General features: G+C 38.6%; 2 protein-coding genes across 3 annotated transcripts in view; one reads left to right on the forward strand and one right to left on the reverse strand.

The window, feature by feature from the left end:
* The first annotated feature begins 8648 nt into the window (after nucleotides 1-8648).
* Nucleotides 8649-25709, forward strand: part of melt (ventricular zone expressed PH domain-containing protein melted) — a 110346-nt gene continuing 93285 nt past the window's right edge. The window contains exons 1-7 of one of the 2 annotated variants that reach the window (XM_071668164.1): nucleotides 8649-8934; nucleotides 13687-13785; nucleotides 15619-15779; nucleotides 17930-18074; nucleotides 18925-18957; nucleotides 22001-22175; nucleotides 24491-24654. In XM_071668164.1, the coding sequence (XP_071524265.1) occupies nucleotides 13738-13785; nucleotides 15619-15779; nucleotides 17930-18074; nucleotides 18925-18957; nucleotides 22001-22175; nucleotides 24491-24654 (726 nt within the window). In that variant the 5' untranslated portion in view covers nucleotides 8649-8934; nucleotides 13687-13737. The remainder of the gene's footprint in view (nucleotides 8935-13686; nucleotides 13786-15618; nucleotides 15780-17929; nucleotides 18075-18924; nucleotides 18958-22000; nucleotides 22176-24490; nucleotides 24655-25709) is intronic. The other variant, XM_071668165.1, reaches the window with a different exon arrangement.
* The window catches only part of LOC139752192 (uncharacterized), a 277547-nt gene continuing 270565 nt past the window's right edge, over nucleotides 18728-25709 (reverse strand). Inside the window, exon 5 of the mRNA XM_071668178.1 lies at nucleotides 18728-18937. The gene's annotated coding sequence lies outside the window, so the exon portion shown is untranslated. The remainder of the gene's footprint in view (nucleotides 18938-25709) is intronic.

Below are 25709 nucleotides of genomic sequence, written 5' to 3' on the forward strand. Positions count from 1 at the left end.
AAGCAAAATAAAAAAATAAAAAAAAATAATATATATGTAGGTTTGCGGGAGGGGTGTGTGATGTCTCCGTGGTTGTTTAATTTGTTTATGGACGGGGTAGTTAGAGAGGTGAATGCAAGGGTTTTGGAAAGAGGGGCAAGTATGCAGTGTGTTTTGGATGAGAGAGCTTGGGAAGTGAGTCAGTTGTTGTTTGCTGATGATACAGCGCTGGTGGCTGATTCATGTGAGAAACTGCAGAAGCTGGTGACTGAGTTTGGTAAAGTGTGTGAAAGAAGAAAGTTAAGAGTAAATGTGAATAAGAGCAAGGTTATTAGGTACAGTAGGGTTGAGGGTCAAGTCAATTGGGAGGTAAGTTTGAATGGAGAAAAACTGGAGGAAGTAAAGTGTTTTAGATATCTGGGAGTGGATCTGTCAGCAGATGGAACCATGGAAGCGGAAGTGGATCATAGGGTGGGGGAGGGGGCGAAAATTCTGGGAGCCTTGAAGAATGTGTGGAAGTCGTGAACATTATCTCGGAAAGCAAAAATGGGTATGTTTGAAGGAATGGTGGTTCCAACAATGTTGTATGGTTGCGAGGAGTGGGCTATGGATAGAGTTGTGCGCAGAAGGATGGATGTGCTGGAAATGAGATGTTTGAGGACAATGTGTGGTGTGAGGTGGTTTGATCGAGTAAGTAACGTAAGGGTAAGAGAGATGTGTGGAAATAAAAAGAGCGTGGTTGAGAGAGCAGAAGAGGGTGTTTTGAAATGGTTTGGGCACATGGAGAGAATGAGTGAGGAAAGATTGACCAAGAGGATATATGTGTCGGAGGTGGAGGGAACGAGGAGAAGTGGGAGACCAAATTGGAGGTGGAAAGATGGAGTGAAAAAGATCTTGTGTGATCGGGGCCTGAACATGTTGGAGGGTGAAAGGAGGGCAAGGAATAGAGTGAATTGGATCGATGTGGTATACCGGGGTTGACGTGCTGTCAGTGGGTTGAATCAGGGCATGTGAAGCATCTGGGGTAAACCATGGAAAGCTGTGTAGGTATGTATATTTGCGTGTGTGGACGTATGTATATACATGTGTATGGGGGTGGGTTGGGACATTTCTTTCGTCTGTTTCCTTGCGCTACCTTGCAAACGCGGGAGACAGCGACAAAGCGAAAAAAAAAAGATATATATATATATATTTTTTTTTTTTTTTTTTTTTTTTCCTACTTTGTCGCTGTCTCCCGCGTTTGCGAGGTAGCGCAAGGAAACAGACGAAAGAAATGGCCCAACCCCCCCCCCATACACATGTACATACGTCCACACACGCAAATATACATACCTACACAGCCTTCCATGGTTTACCCCAGACGCTTCACATGCCTTGATTCAATCCACTGACAGCACGTCAACCCCTGTATACCACATCGCTCCAATTCACTCTATTCCTTGCCCTCCTTTCACCCTCCTGCATGTTCAGGCCCCGATCACACAAAATCTTTTTCACTCCATCTTTCCACCTCCAATTTGGTCTCCCTCTTCTCCTCGTTCCCTCCACCTCCGACACATATATCCTCTTGGTCAATCTTTCCTCACTCATTCTCTCCATGTGCCCAAACCATTTCAAAACACCCTCTTCTGCTCTCTCAACCACGCTCTTTTTATTTCCACACATCTCTCTTACCCTTACGTTACTTACTCGATCAAACCACCTCACACCACACATTGTCCTCAAACATCTCATTTCCAGCACATCCATCCTCCTGCGCACATCTCTATCCATAGCCCACGCCTCGCAACCATACAACATTGTTGGAACCACTATTCCTTCAAACATACCCATTTTTGCTTTCCGAGATAATGTTCTCGACTTCCACACATTTTTCAAGGCTCCCAAAATTTTCGCCCCCTCCCCCACCCTATGATATATATGTTTGTGTGTTTATATATATGTATACTTTGAAATGTATAGGTATGTATATTTGCATGTGTGGACGTGTATGTATATACATGTGTATGTGTGGGTGGGTTGGGTCATTCTTTCGTGTTTCCTTGCGCTACCTCGCTAACGCGGGAAACAGCGACAAAGCAAAATATATAAATAAAATATATATATACTTCCCACGTATTCCCTGCGTGTCGTAGAAGGCGACTAAAAGGTAAGGGAGCGGGGGGGCTGGAAATCCTCCCCTCTTTTTTTTTTTTTTTTTTCAAAGGAAGGAACAGAGAAGGGGGCTGGATGAGGATGTTTCCTCAGAGGCCCAGTCCTCTGTTCTTAACGCTATCTCGCTGACGCGGGAAATGGCGAATAGTATGAAAGATATATATATATATATATATATATATATATATATATATATATATATATATATATATATATATATATATATATATATATAATGAAACAAAAGTATCGCAGGATATGAACACGTTATAATCAAATTAGGGTCTAAACATATCGGAATAATTTGTAGTGGAGTAATGTATTTTATTCATGAAAAACGTAACTCAAATCATATAAGAAATAAGAATATGTCCAGCAGGCAGCAAGATAGGGCATAAATTCTTGAAGGATTATGGAGTTGAGATTCGTTCCTAGATAAGTACAGGATAATTTATAATTGGTTGGTAAGCGAGTTCAGCCGAGGGTCCATTTTCCTCTCCGTCTCTGAGGCTGAAGCTGACAGAACCACATAAACTGAGGCCTTCCACAGTTTTATGTTTGTATTATTTTTCATAGAGTGATCATTGGTGTCTTAATATATGTATACAATTCATGGGCTATAGCACATTTTGCGGCATCCTGTAAAGAGTCAAAAAGTTTGAAGTATTAATTACACATATGTAACGAGTGGCGATAAATTCATTTGCAATATATTTTCACTTCCTTTAGAAAAAAAATATTAAAAGATATTTTGACGTACTAAAATAAGTCCGTTCTAAAACTATCAACAAATATGAATTTCATCTAGTGGATTACGGACAGTATTTTACTGTGTGTGTAATCCCGTATTTAAATGTTTACTCGCACAGGAACTTTACACCATTTTGGAACTTTACCTTCCTCACACCACATAGGAACTTTACCTCACCCATACTCTACAGGAACTTTGCCTAAATCATACAGGAATTTTGCCGTCCTTGCACCGTACAGGAACTAACCAACGCCATACGGGAACATTATTTACCTTGCCTTCACCACACAGGAACTTTAGCTGCTCCATACGGTAAATATACTTAGCGTACGTACTGAAAACCCTTTTGTTGCCCAAAGTGGTGATATCTGCAGACGGACCAACCATGTGATCTCTACGTAAAGTCATCCCCTGATGGGCTCAATGGGCTTTTCAGTTAAGGTCATGTCTACGGACGTTCCTCTCCTCCCAACGGACGCCCCTTTCCCAACGATATAGGTTCATAATGCCTGTTGGTGAGATCCATGTCCACGGGTATGAACACCTCAGAGGTAACTATAGCCGAATGATGACTGTCGACTTGCTAGGCCTCACAACTGTTTTAAGCTAATTTCAAGTAGGTACCAATTTTTTTTCTACCAAGCGGAGGAAGGATGAACACCTGTACGAGCTGCGCCATCTTGGGTCAGGATTAAGGTGTCTTTTGACCCTGCTTGAGCCCCACTATCCCTGGCGACGCAGACATACTTTTTTCGTTCGTCGTCCATCATAGGATCTGGTCTGGGCTGGGCAGGGTAAGCGGCCGTGACCACCCGAGCGTATCATCTTCTCCCTACCATAGCTTACGTCATAACCTAACCCATTACCATCTCACTTATTTCCGGTACGAGCGACCCTCCATTGCCTTGTTACCCCAAAGTGAGACAATATGGTTGCCCTGCCCGAGACTCGAACTGGTTCACCTCTTACCCAAACGAGTGCGTTTCCCAGGGGTAACTGCTGGTTCATTTTATGTAAGTTCCCTAACCATTCCAGTTAATCCGCACGCTGCCTTTGACTACGAACTGTTCACCGTAGCACATTAATCATTTATTGATCATAATCAAACTGATTACTCAAGGTCAGTACATGGGAAGGCCATTTGACAAAAGCGTCCTTGATCAAGAAATAAAAATGTCAAAAGTATATAATTTACAGCAATCATAAGTATTGAATAGTGATGCATTATACAGGTAATTCTGTGATATTTGCTTGCTAACATATGGGTTATGAAGCTCTGTTGGTGACAGTGTCTTGTGAGGTGCGGTGGACAGGAACGTCAATTTAATCTTTATTGTAAAACTTCAGGAGGCACCGTAAATGACAGATTAAACAAAATTCATCTAACATGACTGTTTGGATTGTGAACATCGTTATAAACATTTAATTGCTAATTGGAAACTAATTATGCAGCATGAGCAAATAGAATTCTCATGTAAAGTCTTTTCTTACAACCTAAGTGACTGAACGAGCAGAGTTAACAGATTAACAGCAGAATCACAGTTAGAACTGTAACAAAATCGAATTTGAACTGTACAACGAAGAAACATTATCGCACTATATGCAGTATATGTAATGTTTATAATTCATTATCATATTAATTAAGAGATTTGCTCATATGCATATCACGTGATATCAGTAGCCAATTTACTATACCAAAATACCTGAGTATTTTCCTATGAAAAGAAATAAAAGCTGTGTTGTTCCCCCCCATCATAATATATATATATATATATATATTTTTTTTTTTTTTTTTTTTTTTTTTTTTTTTTTTTTACTTTGTCGCTGTCTCCCGCGTTTGCGAGGTAGCGCAAGGAAACAGACGAAAGAAATGGCCCAACCCCCATACACACGTACATACACACGTCCACACACGCAAATATACATACCTACACAGCTTTCCATGGTTTACCCCAGACGCTTCACATGCCTTGATTCAATCCACTGACAGCACGTCAACCCCTGTATACCACATCGCTCCAATTCACTCTATTTCTTGCCCTCCTTTCACCCTCCTGCATGTTCAGGCCCCGATCACACAAAATCTTTTTCACTCCATCTTTCCACCTCCAATTTGGTCTCCCTCTTCTCCTCGTTCCCTCCACCTCCGACACATATATTCTTTTGGTCAATCTTTCCTCACTCATTCTCTCCATGTGCCCGAACCATTTCAAAACACCCTCTTCTGCTCTCTCAACCACGCTCTTTTTATTTCCACACATCTCTCTTACCCTTACGTTACTTACTCGATCAAACCACCTCACACCACACATTGTCCTCAAACATCTCATTTCCAGCACATCCATCCTCCTGCGCACAACTCTATCCATAGCCCACGCCTCGCAACCATACAACATTGTTGGAACCACTATTCCTTCAAACATACCCATTTTTGCTTTCCGAGATAATGTTCTCGACTTCCACACATTTTTCAAGGCTCCCAAAATTTTCGCCCCCTCCCCCACCCTATGATCCACTTCCGCTTCCATGGTTCCATCCGCTGACAGATCCACTCCCAGATATCTAAAACACTTCACTTCCTCCAGTTTTTCTCCATTCAAACTCACCTCCCAATTGACTTGACCCTCAACCCTACTGTACCTAATAACCTTGCTCTTATTCACATTTACTCTTAACTTTCTTCTTCCACACACTTTACCAAACTCAGTCACCAGCTTCTGCAGTTTCTCACATGAATCAGCCACCAGCGCTGTATCATCAGCGAACAACAACTGACTCACTTCCCAAGCTCTCTCATCCCCAACAGACTTCATACTTGCCCCTCTTTCCAGGACTCTTGCATTTACCTCCTTAACAACCCCATCCATAAACAAATTAAACAACCATGGAGACATCACACACCCCTGCCGCAAACCTACATTCACTGAGAACCAATCACTTTCCTCTCTTCCTACACGTACACATGCCTTACATCCTCGATAAAAACTTTTCACTGCTTCTAACAACTTGCCTCCCACACCATATATATATATATATATATATATATATATATATATATATATATATATATATATATATATATATATATATATATATATATATATATATTTAAAGAACTTGACAAGTATTTTCCCTCTGCTTACACAATGGAATTATACTTCCACATAATCAGGAAATTTCATGAAAGTGTAATCTTATATAAGTGATTTTCGTTAATGTGATGAATGAAATTAAGTGATTCACGAACCAAAACACTAAGGCTTATGGGGTCCTGTTCCCAGCACAGCGGGTCGTCACCCTGGCCAAAACAGGTATGAATGAAAAAGTCTCCTTTCCAGATTCTCTCTCTCTCTCTCTCTCTCTCTCTCTCTCTCTCTCTCTCTCTCTCTCTCTCTCTCTCTCTCTCTCTCTCTCTCTCTCTCTCTCTCTCTCTCGTTTCATTTGATAAACGATGTCGATCGTAACAGCGAAAACCTACGCCCCTTACGTTATTAACCAACGGCTAAAATGGCCCATCGCCATGTTATCCTGCAAAGGTGAAAAGAGAATATATTGCATGATCTATTTATTTCTAGTTTAACAAATAGTAATTGTATCCTTTCATTATTATCATTATAGACGAGGACTCTAGTACAGGTCAGTTTGTAAAGATTCATACAACGAAAAAATCTTTTCATAGATAAATGACTGCAACGAAAATGACTATGTATAAACCAAATTATTCGATGAATCAGATTCAGATGAATATGTTGAGGTCAAAATACTTTTGATCTCTGCTTCTAGAATTTATCCTAAAGCCAAAAAAGCTTAGGACTGCCTTAAACACACATATGTGTGTTTGTGTGTTCCTTGCATTGTCTTTACAGCTGAAGATCTGATATCTTTCCTGCCTCAGTTATTTAGGTTGATTTGAGAAGTGATAGTGGGGCACCATTATCATCCGGCGGTGCAGGTCAAGTCAGCTAAGGCTGAAAATATGGCTTGCTTTATGTCTGAAGATTAATTAAGTGTGCTGCTCTTTGCTGCTGTTTTTGTGAAATTTCCTGATGGGAATGGGTGGCGGGGGATACTGCTTGCTGGTGCCCTCATACCTCACACTGTGGATTCAACAGGATTCCATAAACCACAGAGCTCATTTCCTAGATTTTGTTTTATTTGTAATTATTCACTAGATTAATCTTTTCTGATATATTGATGGTCTTGGAAACAGAATATTATCGACATATGAACCCAACGCACTTGCAGGTTTATTCTTCTGTAAACTGGACCATATTTCACTATTTCACTTGACATATTCTTCAAGACCATTAGCGACTGTTGTCTTATCTTTCGGGTCATGGCGTTCAATTAGGTTGGAGCTCTCTCCATCCATCCCGCCCAGGCTGTTTGCCACTTTTAGCCACTGTATCTTTTATCCCTGGAGCCATGAGTTATGGCTGAGCTAAGGCCAGGTTAGACTGGCTAAGTAGACCCACCCAACTGTGATTACGTGCTACCTATGAGAGGTAGCAGAAAATATATGGCAGGAACCATAAGTCAATGGAGACACGAAGGTGCTGACGTTCCATGGCTTTACAGCCATGGAACGCACTTGGTTCCCATGGAACCTGAGTGGAGGAAGAGAAGCTCCTGCCACAGGTCATGACCACAGTGAACAGTGCATAGATTACCTTATGTAATTTCTTTTCCTAGACATACTAACATCAAACATACTCACCCCTACTCTGCTGAAGTATATTGACAACGTGTTTATCGCACCTGTATCTTCTACATTCCTGTCGATGATTGAAATCATTCCAAAGAGCTGAAGCTTTTTCTTCGGACGTGGTTCCATTTGTAACTTGTTTGAATTTTCTTGTGATGATTTTTTCCTCGTGACCCATTTTCCCGGTATGCTTCTACCGTTTTGTTCCGCTGGACTGCTTCAGTGAAACCATAATTCATTTCGTCATGGTGTCTCAGTAGTCCAGAGAAAAAAATGTCCATTCTCGTAGCTTGCAAAAAAAAAAAAGTTTGATATAGAACTAAGAGCTAACCTATCCATGCTGATCTTCGTTTATATTTTCATTACTCTTTCAAAACCTTTGATATGAATTAGGATAACTGTTTTACACTGTTTTGACATTAGCTTAGGTCCTACTTTGTATATTTGTGGTGTATATGCCATTTTCATTATGTTATACAATGGATTGATTATTGCTTTGTCTCGGAAACATCAAGGTATTGTTATCACATTTGTCATTTTTATGAAAACAGAAATCCATCTGATGTCCCTACTGACGTATTATTTTGCTTTATCTATGTCATTATCTGCTATTTCAGTATGCCATAGTATGCTTAAGATACTGATTGAATACTTCGTCGTTTATATTTTTCATTTTTAAATGAGAGAGAGAGAGAGAGAGAGAGAGAGAGAGAGAGAGAGAGAGCATGGTACGTTGATTGACGAGACGCTTAAAGGTACTCCTTCAAGATGTCAGCTTTCAGAAGTTTATCTCAAGGGAAAAGGGACCCAATATTGATCCCTTCTGAAACGTGCACTCCAAGTTCAAACGTATTATCAGTTGTGCATCATCAGTTTACACTTCAATCTGTGACTAACAAATATGGTGTGATGATCTTATGAATCACTCATATTATTCTATTTATTTTTTTCAAAAGCAAAATACAATTGTTTGCTAGCAATTGTATACGCCAAGTTTATTGGGTAAAGGATACATGGATGTGATGGCTGGTAGGAGTGTTCGCTTTAGGTGTACGCTAGCTTGACAACACCAACTTAGTCAACAGGTGCGGTTCCCTAAACACCAGGAACCTCAATCATGCGAAAAACTAGTAACAAATATATTTCCTCCAAAAGAATAAATCAATATGTAGTGTTTCAATGAATTATGTAAATGAGAGAGTATAAGTTATCAATTATGTGAAAATCATCTGTGTGTATTTTATATATTTGAAACTTAGCTAACTTTTAGGTCTCATTTGAAGTTTGTTGACAATATGGCAGAAGTGTACTAGTTTATGTGACAGTACTTTATTTACAAATGTTAGTAAGTAGCACTCTGTTTAATAGTATTACCGGGATAAAAGAAAAGTGCTTAATTGATGATTTCTGGTATTAGATCTGACTAGAAATCGATATGCTAAATGTAGTGAACCACAGCTGTATATTACTTGCACATAAGGGAAAACGGTTTATTACCAAATCGAGTCACTGAACCCTTATAATAAGTCTGGGAGATCTCATCCCTAACATTTGTGGTATATTATCCTAAAGATTTCCATTACTTTTTGTTGTCTGTTTGGTTTGTTTTATCGGTATTATACGTGTTCGTTCATCTCAAAGTGTCTAACTTAATGTAGGCAAGAATAAGATTTTTGATTTGCATTTACCCACCAGACATAAGTTGAAGAGCTAACAGTTTACATTTCTAATTAATCATGATTAACTCTGGATATTGAGTGATCATATTTTACAAATGTGATGGAGTATTTACAGAAGAGCTTATCAGCTGTGGAGCAATAATTCAAGTATTGTACTGAATAATATTAGATATGGTGATAGTTGTATGAGTCACTTATATTGAAAAATGTATGGCTAATTCTTATGTAGCAGGTAAATTATTTGTATTAAATCATCAGAACCTATATAAACCTCACTCATGTAGTAGCTAAATAGTTTAGGTCTAATTTAGTCATTATCAAAACAGACGGAAATCTTTAATTTAGGTGTTTATATATATATATATATATATATATATATATATATATATATATTTTTTTTTTTTATTATTTTGCTTTGTCGCTGTCTCCCGTGTTTGCGAGGTAGCGCAAGGAAACAGACGAAAGAAATGGCCCAACCCACCCCCATACACAATGTATACACACACACGTCCACACACGCAAATATACATACCTATACATCTCAATGTACACATATATATACACACACAGACACATACATATATACCCATGCACACAATTCACACTGCCTTCATTCATTCCCATCGCCACCTCGCCACACATGGAATACCATCCCCCTCCCCCCTCATGTGTGCGAGGTAGCACTAGGAAAAGACAACAAAGGCCCCATTCGTTCACACTCAGTCTCTAGCTGTCATGCAATAATGCCCGAAACTACAGCTCCCTTTCCACATCCAGGCCCCACACAACTTTCCATGGTTTACCCCAGATGCTTCACATGCCCTGATTCAATCCACTGACAGTACGTCAACCCCGGTATACCACATCGATCCAATTCACTCTATTCCTTGCCCTCCTTTCACCCTCCTGCATGTTCAGGCCCTGATCACTCAAAATCTTTTTCACTCCATCTTTCCACCTCCAATTTGGTCTCTCACTTCTCCTCGTTCCCTCCACCTCCAACACATATATCCTCTTGGTCAATCTTTCCTCACTCATTCTCTCCATGTGCCCAAACCATTTCAAAACACCCTCTTCTGCTCTCTCAACCACGCTCTTTTTATTTCCACACATCTCTCTTACCCTTACATTACTTACTCGATCAAACTACCTCACACCACACATTGTCCTCAAACATCTCATTTCCAGCACATGAGTGTTTTGAAGGTTTGTTGAATGTGTTTGATGATAGAGTGGCAGATATAGGGTGTTTTGATTTAGGTGGTGTGCGAAGTGAGAGGGTCAGGGAGAATGGTTTGGTAATCAGAGAAGAGGTAGTGAAAGCTTTGCGGAAGATGAAAGCCAGCAAGGCGGCAGGTTTGGATGGTATTGCTGTGGAATTTATTAAAAAAGGGGTTGACTGTGTTGTTGACTGGTTGGTAAGGATATTCATTGTATGTATGGTTCATAGTGAAGTGCCTGAGGATTGGCGGGATGCATGCATAGTGCTATTGTACAAAGGCAAAGGGGATAAAGGTGATGTTCATATTACAGAAATATAAGTTTGTTGAGTATTCCTGGGAAATTATATGGGAGGGGTATTGATTGAGAGGGTGAGGACGTGTACAGAGCATCAGATTAGGGAAGAGCAGTGTGGTTTCAGAAGTGGTAGAGGATGTGTGGATCACGTGTTTGCTCTGAAGAACGTATGTGAGAAATACTTAGAAAAATAGATGGATTTGTATGTAGCATTTATGGATCTGGAAAAGGCATATGAAAGATTTGATAGAGATGCTTTGTGAAAGGTTTTAAGAGTATATGGTGTGGGAGGTAAGTTGCCAGAAGCAGCGAAAAGTTTTTATAAAGGATGTAAGGCATGTGTACGAGTAAGAGGAGAGGAAAGTGATTGGTTCCCAGTGAATGTCGGTTTATGGCAGGGGTGTGTGTTGTCTCCATGGTTGTTTAATTTGATTATGGATGGGGTTGTTAGGGAGGTGAATGCAAGAGTTTTGGAGAGGGGCAAGTCTGCAGTCTGTTGTGGATGAGAGGGCTTGGGAAGCGAGTCAGTTGTTGTTCGCTGATGATACAGTGCTGGTGGCTAATTCGGGTGAGAAACTCCAGAAGTTGGTGACTGAGTTTGGTGAAGTGTGTAAAAGAAGAAAGCTGAGAGTAAATGTGAATAAGAGCAAGGTTATTAGGTTCAGTAGGGTTGAGGGACAAGTAAATTGGGAGGTAAGTTTGAATGGAGAAAGACTTGAGGAAGTGAAGTGTTTTAGGTATATGGGAGTGGATTTTGCAGTGAATGGAATCATGAAAATGGAAGTGAGTCACAAGGTGGGGGAGGGGGCAAAGGTTCTGGGAGCGTTGAAGAATGTGTGGAAGGCGAAAACGTTATCTCAGAGAGCAAAAATGGGTATGTTTGAAGGAATATTGGTTCCAACAATGTTATATGGTTGCGAGGCATGGTTGTGCTGAGGAGGGTGGATGTGTTTGAAATGAAATGTTTGAGGACAATATGTGGTGTGAGGTGGTTTGATCGAGTAAGTAATGAAAGGGTAAGAGAGATGTTTGGTAATAAAAAGAGTGTGGTTGAGAGAGCAGAAGAGGGTGTATTGAAATTGTTTGGTCCCATGGAGAGAACGAGTGAGGAAAGATTGACAAAGAGGATATATGTGTCAGATGTGGAGGGAACAAGGAGAAGTGGGAGACCAAATTGGAGGTAGAAGGATGGAGTGAAAAAGATTTTGAGCGATCGGGGCCTGAACATACAGGAGGGTGAAAGGCATGCAAGAAATAGAGTGAATTGGAACAATGTGGTATACCGGGGTTGACGTGCTGTCAGTGGATTGAATCAGGGCATGTGAAGTGTCTTGGGTAAACCATGGAAAGTTTTATTGGGCCTGGATGTGGAAAGATGCTTTGGTTTCGATGCATTATACATGACAGCTAGAGACTGAGTGTGAACAAATGTGGCCTTTGTTGTCTTTTCCTAGGGCTACTTTGTGCATACGCGGGGGGAGGGTGGTGCCATTTCATGTGTGGTGGGTTGGCAGTGGGAATGGATGAGGGCAGCCAGTATGAATGTGTACATGTGTAGATACTTATATGTCTGTGTATGTATATGTATGTAAACGTTCAAATGTATAGGTATGTATATGTGCGTGTGTGGGCGTTTATGTATATACATGTGTATGTAGGTGGGTTGGGCTATTCTTTTGTATGTTTCCTTGCACTACCTAGCTTATGTGGGAGACAGCAATAAAGGAGGATATTCAGTGTATGTATAGTTCATGGTGAAGTGCCTGAGGATTGGCAGAATGCATGCATAGTGCCATTTTACGAATACAAAGGGGATATAGGTGAGTGTTCAAATTACAGAGGTAAAAGTTTGTTTTGAGTATTCCTGGGAAATTATATGGGAGGTTATTGACTGAGAGGGTCAAGGCATGTACAGAGCATCAGACTGGGGAAGAACAGTGTGGTTTCAGAAGTGGTAGAGGATGTATGGATCAGGTGTTTACTTTGAAGAATGTATGTGAGAAATACTTAGAAAAACAGATGGATTTGTATGTAATATTTATGGATCTGGAGAAAGCATGTGACAGAGTTGATAGAGATGCTCTGTGGAAGGTATTAAGAGTATATGGTGTGGGAGGTAAGTTGCTAGAAGCAGTGAAAAGTTTTTATTGGGGATGTAAGGCATGTGTACGAGTAGGAAGAGAGGAAAGTGATTGGTTCCCAGTGAATGTCAGTTTGCGGCAGGGATGTTTAATTTGTTTATGGATAATGTCATTAGGGACTAGGTGAATGCAACAAGAGTTTTGGAGAGAAGGGCAAGTATGCAGTCTGTTATGGACGAGACAGCTTGGGAACTGATGATACAGTACTGGTGGCTGATTTGGGTGAGAAAGTGCAAAAGTTGGTGACTGAAATATGATTTGTCACTATTATTCCTTAATTGTAAACCTGTGATATTAGCATTTGAAAGCATGGGAAGAAAGGTTCCTTGATCGGTTTTTGTATACATTTATTTAATGTTTCAGTACCTGTGGAAGCCTTGGCACACTTTTGTTGATAGGTCTACCTAATCATATCAGGAGGGCAGGGCTGTTGTTTAATCTTAAATCTTCTTGTAAGAAATGTATCTTTCATTTTACTCTTACTGTGGTGACATAATCTTGTATCGCAATACAGATTACTTGGTGTACATGAAGCTGTGTATCTGATAACCATTTCTTCAATGCTGATTGCTGTTTCCTCTTGTCTTGACAAGGTTTTATGGTTAGTTGTCCTAATCCACACCTTTTAAAAACCATCCTGACCCATTTATCAATCTAGTTTTAAAGGATTGTCATAAAAACCTTATAAACCAAATCATGTTAATGTTTCTCAAGTTATAGAATTATATGCAGTATTTGATGATTTTTGCTATTTTTCAGGATAAGTTTAATATATACAGCTAACAGTTGACATGCAGCTACTCCGTCAAGATGCACGAACTCTTCACACAAGTTCTCTCGCACAAGGATCTCTCAAAGGTTAGTCTTATAGCCTCTTATTGCATATGGAGGGAGTGTGTAAAAGTAGAAAGCTGAGAATTGATGCAATTAAAAGTAAATTCACAAAGTTTAGCAGGGGAGAGAGCCAGGTTTGTTAGAGTTTGAGTTGGAATGGAAAGGACCTTGAGAAAATGAAGTGGTTCAGATAACTGGGAGTGCACATGGTAGTGGATGAAGCCACAGGGCCAGAAGTGGGTGGGTGTAGGGACTATGGTCCATTGTGCATTAGGCAGTGTGTATGTTTGATGATCTCAACAGACTTGTGTGGATGTGAGAGATTGACCCTAGATCAGAAAGTATGGTAGATGGTGAATGTGCTGGAAATGAAAACCTGGAGGAAGTATGTGGTGTGAGGAGGGTCAATTGAGTGAGGAATGATAGGGTAAGTTAGAGGAATAGCAGTAAAAAGAGTATGTGCAGAAATAGTTTGGACATATAGAGAGGCTGACCTTGAGGGTATATATGTCCAAGGTTGCCAAGAGCTGATGTGGGCCCTGTATATAGGTTGGCATACCTTTCCCAAGGGTCCCCTGGGAGAGGGAGTTGGGGGCCCCCATGCAGGAAGGATGGCAAGATTAACAGATGATAGTTTCTATGAAATATAAGTTTATTACTAATTTTTTTCTGTAATTCTAGCAATTGTTTCATCACTGTTTTTGGATTTCATCTTCCATCATCCAGGCCCAAGGGATTTTGCTTTGTTATCCCCTTTCTCTTGGTGGGTCTGTATGTATCAGAAGTGATAATGATAGTAAGAATGATATGATGATAATGATAATGTTAATGATAATATAATCATGATATACTACTACTACTACTACTAATGATAATAATAATGATTATAATAATAACACTTTTATCATTGATTTTAAGAATTTTTCAAGAAATTATCACTTTGATGGGAAAATCTTTTGTAATCCTTTTAGAATCATAGTCTTTTGAGGGGAACATTCATTTGTCTAAAGAATTTTTGAAACCCCTTATGGCAAGGATCATCTCTGTTTGGATAAAGAATATTCATCATACTGGATCAGTAAGGAGGATGTCCTCCATCTTAGCCATTTTTAGAAACCTTAGTTTGGGGGAAATCAACAAAAGAGGCATTTGGCTTTCACCTTACACACTTGTCAGATGGTTCTTTAATTCAGACATGGTGAATCTGCCTTTTATATCCTGGGATTTCATCCTCAGGAGAGCCAGTTGCTGATGTGCCACTATATAACTTGTAGAAGGTATTTATTTCTGCTTTTGGGTTTTATTTTTATACTTGAATGTTTTTTCTTTAAACCCTTATCCTTCATGTGGATATGCTCACACGCTAGTAGGATAAACCTGCTGGGGAGAGAAATGGATGTTTTGAAGTTTGGAAATCCCTTTTTTTCCAAGGAGGTGTCCTGTTGGTAATTTTTGTACTTCCCTATCTTGCCTTGCCATTCTGGCTCTATTTTCAAAACCTTTTTTTTTTTTTTTTTACCATTGGTGGCTGCCTTCAGGTTGATGCTTATGATTTAGAGATAATGACCTACCAAGTGGATTAGTCCTTCAGCGTGAGTGGGTTGGTGAGATCTTCACTCTCGAACCTGATTGGTTGAAGGCATGCCTGAAATAAGCAAGCTGACACTACCATGGGATAATGCTTAGTTATCAGTGTAGAAAACTGGTGCTACACCTACGTTAAGACATTAAGATATCTCACTGCTCAGTGGACACTGCTTTGGAGAGAGAACATTTCTCAAACTCCAGAACCTACAGTCTTACTTTGTATCTTGAATAATAACATTTTCTCCTGAGACTGGTATGTTTTTCTTACAGGCTGGTGACCTATTCAATGTGGCCGACCATGTGATTGTTAATGATCTTACAGATGTTGTAAACAAGATTCTGGATATTGCAAGTTTACCAGAATATACAAGGAATGATAATGACCAGAGCGTTGTCGAAATTTGCATTACTCGTGTTACATCTGCTATCAGGTAAGGGATAATCTATTTCTGTAAAACATATGTATACCTTATGATGATTTAAGAGGTCATCTACCCTTGACCTCAATAGTGAGGCCAAGCTGCTGTGTTCTATGGGTCAGTCAGGCTGTTGGAGGTAGTTACCCAAGTTGCATGTGGAACCACCATATCCTGGCTGGTCTGATACACTTTTTATATACTTCTTACTTTCCTGTAACAGGATTCCCTTCTGTAGGGTTTTTGCGGCATTTTGGAAGCTGCCACACCATCTGGCAGGACCACAGGTCAGTAAGTGTTATGGTGTCTGTATGTCTGTGTGATGAGTACAGGAAATTTGAGGAGTAAATGTTACGCGTCTTCGGTAAGGAAGTTGCGTCTTGGGTATGAGGGGTCTTGTGATGTGATGAATCACTGTTCATAGTGGTAGAGAGATGATGTCCAAAACACAGTCAAGAAAGCATGACTCATACATGCCTAGGGAGTTTGGTTTCATATGAGTGTATGCCGGTGGAGTGGAATTTAGAGCTGTATTGGAAGGTTGGTTGTTTAGTGCTTGTCGAGTCATTACAGTGTGTGTGTTTTGACTGCGTTATGTTTGTTAGGGGAAGGGGGATCTGTAAATATAGGTTGTTGAAGTGTGAAGGAGAGGTAATTTTTTATTTCTGCATGAGGGTTTCTAGTTAGTTATGTAGTGGTTTGGGTGGGAAGGGTCTTATGCTTTTGTAAAGAATGTAGTGCTAAACATCTTTAGATGAGATTGTATGAAAGTATGTTAGCTTTGTTGTGTAGGGAGTGAATGTTTGTGATTGCTGGAAATCTGGTGATTTATCTGAGTGCTCTGTTTTGTATGGTTTGTGGCTTTGTTATATTTGGTTTTGACAGGGTATTCTTGTTATTGAGACTTTGGAGATGATACAATCAGAGCAATTGATCAGCTCAGAGAAAATTCAGTTCTGGGACCAGATGAAATCCCAGCCACTTTCTTCAGCAAGTCAGAAACATTAGTAGTGAAAACAGTAATGCTATTTTTGATGAGACAGGGTCTGGATGAGAGGTTAACTGCAATTATTCACAAATTGCTATATGTAAAACTAATACATAAAGGGGGATCTAAGCTAATATCTGAGCAGTACATCCATTCCTTAATTTATGAGTGGATTGTGTTTTTGTAAACATTCTCAAATCAAAGTATTGTAAATTGATATCCATTTCTCCAGTGACTTCCGGTATTAAACGAGAAATATCTTCCTTTAAAAGAGAATATGTTTTCAAGATGAAATGAATGTCACAGGACACCTATTTGGAGATTAGTTTTGTGGGGAAACACAAAATACATTGTAGATGTTGATAAGAATAGCTTTTGTGACATTTAATGTACAAAATTACAAAACAAAATGATTTATTGAGATTGATAGGAGTCCATCCATTAGTTTATGAATTTTCTTGTCACTGGCATATATGGCACACTTGCAGTCAACTGTGGGCTATATGGGACTTAAGCAGTCAGTGCATTAACGAGAATGGTTCTTACTCAGTCCCCCCTAGAAGGTTGTGATTATGAATATTTGCAAGGACTGGATGAAAACAGCTAAGAGCAACACTTTTTTTGTAATAACAAAAACAAAACTCTCTCAGTGTGATATCATTTATGCGAACAGAATTGAAATATTAATTAATGGCTCAAAATGTGATGAAAGTGTAGGCTTTGCTGTGATTACTGAAGGGGAATCTCATATAGCAAAACTACCATGAGAATCCTCTACATTTACTTTAGGACTGTAGGACATTCAGGCTCTGCTCCAAGCTGTGGTACGCTGTCCTCCAATGCATCCCATAGTTCAAAAAGTCAGAGACTAGATTGTAAAAATTCACTCATAGCATAAGAGAGTAGACTTCTGCTGGCATCCTGGGTAGTTGATAGTCATAGATTTTTTCATACCTGTCTGCTTTTTCCTGCATTAGTGAGGTAGCACCATGAACAGATGAAGAAAGGCTAAGACCTGTCTGTGGTTTATCTTGGCTGCTTCACATGCCTTGGTTCAGCCCATTGACAGCACATTGCCCCTAGTGCACTAGGTTGCTCAAATATTTATTAATATAGCAGAGTGTAGTTCAGTTTAGAGTTTATTATTATTAATAAGTATTATGTATCTATTTTTAAGGGAAACTGGGAGCATTGAACAGCATGCAGAAGCATTGGTGGCTCTTTTGCAGACATGCCTCAACCACAACCTTCGACCATCCTCCCGTGATCATGACCCTCCACATGCCAAGATTGCCTCAGATGTTGTGTCCTGTATCTTCCTGGTTAGTCAGAATTTTTATTCTTTTAGTGACAAAATGCTGAGCATATAGGAAGTTTTGTATGAATGGTTCAATTTGCTTGAGATATAACATTTATTCTCTCTGGGTTAAGTTTCTTCTCTTGTAATGGTTTGGGTTAGCATTTTACTGTGCCTAAAGACAAAGTTTGATTGTGTCCAACCATTTGTTGACAAGCAGTCTACAAGTGATACTGGTATTCATAGGTCTTTGGGGTATCGTTGTCTGAGAAAGTTAAGCTATACAGAGTAACTGAGAATACATGATGAAAATAGCAGAACTCTGTAAAGGATAAAAAGGTTAATGATCGACTAATATATAGATATAGGCTTTTTTAATGGCTATTATAGAATTTGTTACTAGAAGTGTATTGCCTTATGATGTCACTTTGTACAACCAGAAGTTTTCAGTAATACTTTCTTATCATTGCCGTTGATCTATCAACTTTGGATTGGATGCAAGAGGTCATTTGTTAGAGTGTTTGGAGAAGGCTCTTTTTGTGTCACCCTGCTTTGATTGATTCACATAGATGCATGCTTTTGATTCATGTGTAGAGGTATTAATGAATGTAAAAGGTATCATGTAGATAGAAGAAAAACGCAGAGGTAGATAGTTAGGTTGGTGGAAAGGAAAATAAGTATGGATTGGTAAACAGATGAAAAGGTAATGATTGAGATATATAGATTACACAGTAGAGGAAGGTAATAATTTTTTTCTAGAATTGTTGGATATCCCTATTGACATATCCTTGAATATTACTGAAAAGGGTGAATTCATACATTGAATTCCAAGTTGTGATGACCAGTGTACTTTTTTTCATGCCTTCTGGAACAAGCCATTTGCACATCCTGAGGACAGAAAACATATGGTAAGCAATGTATCAAAATGATTTCAGCTCAGTAGCATGCTGAATCATCCTTAGTGAGTCATTGATATATGCGGATGTTACTGGACTCTATCAGCATGTGGCTCCACTGTGACTGAAAAGTCTCTCGGAGAGTCTTTTTCCAGATCTATAAATACCACGTACAAACCCCACTGTTTCTCTAATTATTTCTCAAACAGATTCTTCAAAGAAATCACCTGATTCACATATCCTTTACCATACTTGAAGCCACTTTGCTCTTCCTCAGTTTGTGAATGCCACCACGTTCTCAAACAACTTAATAGGCACACTCAACCAAATTATACCTTTGCAGTGCAAAAATTCACTTTTTTACCCCTTGCCTTTATACACTGTTCAGACATTCTTCTAGTCAGACTACAGATGCTTCTTGACTTATGATGGGGTTATGTTCTGATAAACCCATTGTAAGTTGAAATGTTGTAAGTCGAAAATACATTCAATATTGTGCATCTAACCTACCAAACGTTATAGCTTAGCTGCAGCATCATGAGAGTTTTGTACCGCATATCACTAGCCAGGGAAAAGATCAAAATTCAGAATTCAAAGTATGGTTTCTACTAAATGTGCATCACTACTGCATCATTTTAAAGTCAAAAAATCATACGTTGAAATCATCATAAGTCGGGGAGCATCTGTATTCATCTTGAGCCTTACATACATTGAAAATCCTAATCAACAATACTGCCACTTCAGTACTTAAGAAATTCAACTGGCATCCTATCCACTCCAGCCCCTTATCGCAGGGCATTTACCATTGAACCAACTATTCTAGGCAATAGATATGATACACAAGTGACATTTAATTTCCATGCTGAAAACATCAATTCAAAAGTAACTCACAAACTGAATGCTCTGGAAACAATTCATAAGCTCCATGCCAAATGACACCTCACTTCCTGTGTTATCCACCTCTCTCAAAAGCAAGTATAACAAAGCTGCAAAAGAAATAAGATAGAGTGACCAGAACAATCCCTGGGTGCCAAGCATCTGGAAGCACTCAGCACCAACACAGTGAAACAAAGTTCCTCCCAATGTAGTCTCACTTCAACATGCTTGGCGCTCATTTCTTTGTAGGAGCACTAGACCCCCCTTATCCAGACCAAACCATAACTAACCACCAACCCCCAATTAGAAATAAAAAGCGTACCCATCTGACACTTTTCAGGATTTAGTGTTTAATGTACAGGTACACCACTAAATTTCCGGCAACTGATGGTTAGGCACTTCCTTTAGTCCGGACAAAATTATGTGAGGGAACTTGAAATTACCGTGGCCACCAGACTAGTTTACTGGGTGGCCACAGATGGCATTGTGTAGGGCATGCTTATTTACATTCTTTACACTACACTTGTAGGTGGTGATACTGCAATTCTGTGAGATTCTAGCTTATTTTGCTTAAATTTAATCCTAGCTATGGCTTCTAAGACATATGAGAGTGTCATTTATGGTGTCAAACGTAAACACCAGTCCATATTGATCCAAGATAAAGTAGGACTGTTGAGAAAAATGGACCGTGGTGTTTCAGTGCATGAGCTGTGTGACATCTAAAGTATTGGTTCATCAAATGTTTATGATATTAAGAAGTAAAGGGAGGAGATATTGAAATTCTATGCAGACAGCAATGCCAAGAAACAAATGATGATTAGAAAAAGCTGTGAAAGATTGTAAGAGTACTGAGCACGATCAAGTGATGATGGAATGGTTTTGACAGCGTCGGAGAGATGGGGTGGACTTGTCAGGTAGCTTGATAATGGACTAGGCTAAGTTGTTCCATAAAGAATGCAAATTACAATATGAGTGTAACTATAGTGAAGGATGGCTTCAAAGATTCAAGAAGCATCATGGAATTTCCATGAATAAAGTATGCGGAGAAAAGCGGTCTACAAATCACGAAGGAAAAGCTGAGTATGTGGATGAATTTGCGAAACTCGTAGCTGAAGAGCACCTCAGTCCTGAGCAGGTGTATCAGTAGCTGTATTTCATTCATTCATTCAATTTACATTTAATATTTGTTTGATTTAAATTTCTACCAGTTCATGGTATACTTTAGACACATGGGAGATGTGTGATTAGTGGGCTAGAGGTGCATTGATGAATTATTATTACGTGGCCAATATTGGTCCAGCAAAATGGTTAGCTTTGGAACCAATAGTGCCAGAAAATCGGTGGTGTACCTGTATTTAAAATGCTATTAGTTATTTGCTAAATGGAGATGAATACAAGTAGAATGCAAGATTTAGTCTTTTTGTGAGTGCCTCAAATAGATAAGCTGTCATACAACATTGGAAACATTGTATCATGGCCATAGGTTTCTTTTGTTCTGTTATGGTATGGTAGTAAGTTGGCATATTATAGACTTCTGTAAGACAGCCATGAATAATCATCTTAACTGTGATGTTTTATATGATTATGCTCATGTTATGAATTGATCTGTGCAGTTTTATCTATATAATTGAATGATTGAGGTCTTAAAAAGGGAAGTAAAACTTCACTTCTGGACAAGATACTGCAACATGATAAGTCTTATGTACTTAACACTGGGGTTTTCTGTGTGCATGATGTATGCTAGAAAATTAAAAAATATTAAACCTTCACATACTTGCTCAGCTGAGGAAACACAACATTTCACTACTACGTGAACATTGCCATTTTGTAATTGTCATCTGCCACTTTAAGCATACTGATACTTGTTATCAGTCAGTGAAGCAGTTGAACAAAAGAATTATATGAATATTGATATTGATAACATGGCTATGGGATGCTGTAAGATCCCATTTCCACACAGTATAATGTTATAGTTCAATTCAATGCTTGATTCCTGTTTCATCTTTGAAGCTCTCATCACTTGTTTTTCTTGTTTAACCATCTTTTATAGCCTGACTTGAGCACTATTGAAAGCTCTCATACTAATATTGCTTTGTAATTCATGAATATATTTTTGTTTTCATTCATAATTATTGTGATCAGAATAATAAAATGGTAATCCTTGTTCTTTTATTTGCAGAATTATCACAAACGAGAAGTGATGGCATTAGCACTTCCTGTGGCAGTTAAATTTTTACATAAAGGGAATCGTGAACTTAGCCGCAACATGAGTTCCTATCTGTCCTTGGCAGCCATTGAGGCAGCTGATCTCCTGGCCTTACACATACAGCCCATTATTGACTCTGTGATATCAGGTTAGAGGTTGTTTTTTGATTTGTTTGGGCCATCCTTTCTTTGTATGTGATATCAGGATAGATGTTTTTGCATTTGATTAGCCTTTTTTGTTTTTTATACTTGATCGCTGTCTCCCGAGTTAGTGAGGTTGTGCCATGAGCAGACGAAGAAAGGTCACATCTGCTCACACCCATTCTGTTGCTGTCATGTGTAATGTACAGAAACCTCTCTTTCTGCCTATATTCTGTCTGTGTTAAGTATACTCTTTTTGCATTAACACTGGGTGGATTGGGTGCATCTTATTTAGGTGTTAATTTTAAAGACCTGAGGTCCTCAGCATTTAATTGAAAGGCAACATTACCCTCATGTTTGCCACTTCTGCTGAATGGATTTTTGAGATGCCTTTTTCAGATAATAGAATTCCTTGACAATGATATGCAGAAACATATCCTGTTTGTTTGTCTTTCTTTCAAACTGCCATTAATGAAGAACACCAACTCCATCTTGGCAGCTTATCTTGGAACAAACAAATATCCTGTTTATGAATTTGTTATGCTAGATCTTACTCTTCTAATAGAGTGGAACATTATTACATTATGGTGCTTTCACATTTCTGATTTTGAAATTTTCTTATTAGTTTTGAAACTTCCCCCATGTACCTGAATTCTTTACATAGATGCTGATTTGCATGAAGATATTCTTGGTTCTCTTGTCTTTTTGTAAGATACAGTTCACTTCTCTCTTGCTGTCTTAACTTTTATATCATCCTTTTTTCTTGCTAATTCCTCTTAATTTTCTCCTTTAACTACCTGAGCCTCACTTTTTGCTAGTGACATTGCAACTATGTTAAGAACTCTTAGATCATAGCTTGCAATGTACTAAGTCATTGTTAATCATTATCATTGTGTCAATGTAGTTACTTGATTTAGGATTCATGATGTACTTATGCAGTCCTCACATTTATTATTGTTAGAGTGAACTTCTTCAAATGGGGACTGTAAGTACTGACATATAGTATTCATCATATTTAGAAAAGCATTTTGAGAGATGAACATTTTTATGAGCTTAGGAACTGTAAGTTGAAAAAGCACTCTTACTTGTCTTTTCTAAGTCACGTACTTAGATTTTCTTTGTACTGTTTAGTGGTTGAATCTGATTAATATGAGTTGAGTTGGTGGTATATGATGGTGGCAGGAGACAATATGGCAAATTTTGTTGACATGTATGTATTTGCTATGAATAGTCAGGTCATAAGTGGGAGTGTATTTCCACCGAGATTCAGTGTTTTAGTGAACGTACTTAATAACACTTGGTCGTGTAGGGTCTTGATGGAAGCGGAAAGCCTTTATTCCAGTGTTAAATGTCTTTGCTTATGCTCAGAAGAGACTTTTATTCTCTATAATCCTTTTTTTTTCATAGTTGAAAACTCCAAGTCTTTTACAGAGATGAAATTTAGTTGCACTTTTAAGTACCAGTCTTCATAAGGGTCAGTAAAGACCTGAATAAGCTTAATTTTGCTTGATGGAAAAACTCAGGACTGAAAAGTCCAAAAGATGGCAGTAAGATGATTGTTGGGTGATTGTGAAAAGCTACTGTAGGATCTGAATAGTCAAAAGATAATTATTGTTGTGAACTTTACCTTTTCCTCAGAGGTATCTTGTTAGATAGATAATGATTCATATTTTAAGCTCATTACTATGGCTGTCAAAGTACAGTTCTTTAGAAGTGATAATGCTTATTTTCTGTATTTATGTGAAGCCTTTCCAAAAATGAGTGAAAAAATCATTGCAGTAGACCTGAATAAGTAAGAAAAAGATCTGAATTTTGACATTACAGTAGGTGCATGAATCTTATTAATGAATACAAGACTGTCATCCATAAATCATAGACCCTGTATTATGTGGTCCATTGCATAGGTTGAGTTGTACATGAAAGTTGAGAAACTTTATGAGTCTTGATCATCTTTGGGTAATGGAACGATTTTATTGAATATGGCTCTTGTGAATAGTAAAGGCTTTCAATTTATTTTAGAGACAAGGTTAGAGGCCATTATGTGATCTATCCCTGAACCCTTGTCTCTGTAGATTGTGGAGGATGGTATTGATTTTAGAATCAAAAGGTTATAGGTCAAAACAGTTTCTGTGTAAGTCATTTTCTTCAATTGAAGCAGAATATCAGTGATCAAAACACTGTGCATATGCTTACCAGCAATATTTGTGTATAAGTGTACAGTAAGTGGAGATGGACTTTAACATGTTTATCATAGTTCTTGATTTTAATGATTTTTGTCTTAAATGTTCCTTTTATATACTGTATGTGTATTTCCTTTCTGTAGGCAACTACTCCCTCTCAAGAGTGCTGCCCCAGATCTATGCTGTTAAGAAGGAACCAATACATGACCATGTAATGACTCTGGTGTCTCTCCTGCCTCAGTGTGATACGAATGAAAAACTTGGACTCCTTATGCTCTTCTTACTTGTTGCTAAAAACAGACCTGCTGTAAGTTCTCGTATCTTATACCATCCATGCAGTATTATATATTTTTTAAAGTGTTTAACTATGGTGTTTGGAAGGACTAATGCAGTTTACCTTTTCATATATCTTCATAAAAGAAAGTAATGCAGTTTACCTTACATGATAATCCTCATAGGAGAAAAGCCTAGTGAAAGCCTAGTAGTTTAAGTAATGAAGTGTACCTTTCATTATATTTTTTATGGAAGGAAAGCCAAGTACTGGTGTGTTTAGCCTGTGTATTTGAAAGACTGATGCCTTTTCACTGATTATATTATTCTTAAAAGGGGAAGTAGCATGACTGTATGAATTATAGAGGAAAAAGTCTTGCATAGGTGGTAAGTTGTTTGGTGGGATAGTGATTAATCATGTTAAAAGGATTAGGGAAGTCCTTATTAGTGAAGAACAAGGTAGGGTAAAGAAGGGAAGAGTGTATATAAATCAGATTTTACACTTTATTTTTTTTCATACTTGAATGCTATTTCCTGTGTTAGTAAGGTGGCACAGGAAGAGATGAAGAAACAAGTAGTGGAAAAATTTTAAAACAAAAGATGAAAGCATATGCACTGTGTAACTGTTAAGTGTTTTTGGTTTATAGGTAGCTAGTGATCATTCTGAGTGCTATATTACTTGCGCTACCTCGCAAACATGGGAGACAGCGACAAAGCAAAAAAAAAAAAATATATATTACTTGTTTTTATATGCGTCTCCAAAGGAGTCTCCTTTTCCATGAAGCTGTGCAAGGCATAGTCTTGAGCTGTCCCCAAGCACTGTGCTAGACCATGGGTCATACCCACACATTTTACACATACACAAACATTTTATTTCATTTTTTCACTATGAGGAGATGATAGCTTGGTCATCATTTCCCCACTACTAATGTAAACTGGTGATATTAACTTTAACCCTAGACCACTGATGTACTGCTGCCCATTGTGCCAAATGTCCATTACCATAAAGGACTGTTCCATCAGTTGCTCCCATTCCCTTCATTGGTATGACCTTTCCTGGTTATCACTGTCATCCATGAATGACTACTCAGG

Source organism: Panulirus ornatus, chromosome 12 (genome assembly GCF_036320965.1).
Source record: "Panulirus ornatus isolate Po-2019 chromosome 12, ASM3632096v1, whole genome shotgun sequence".
In the NCBI taxonomy this organism is placed as follows: domain Eukaryota; kingdom Metazoa; phylum Arthropoda; class Malacostraca; order Decapoda; family Palinuridae; genus Panulirus; species Panulirus ornatus.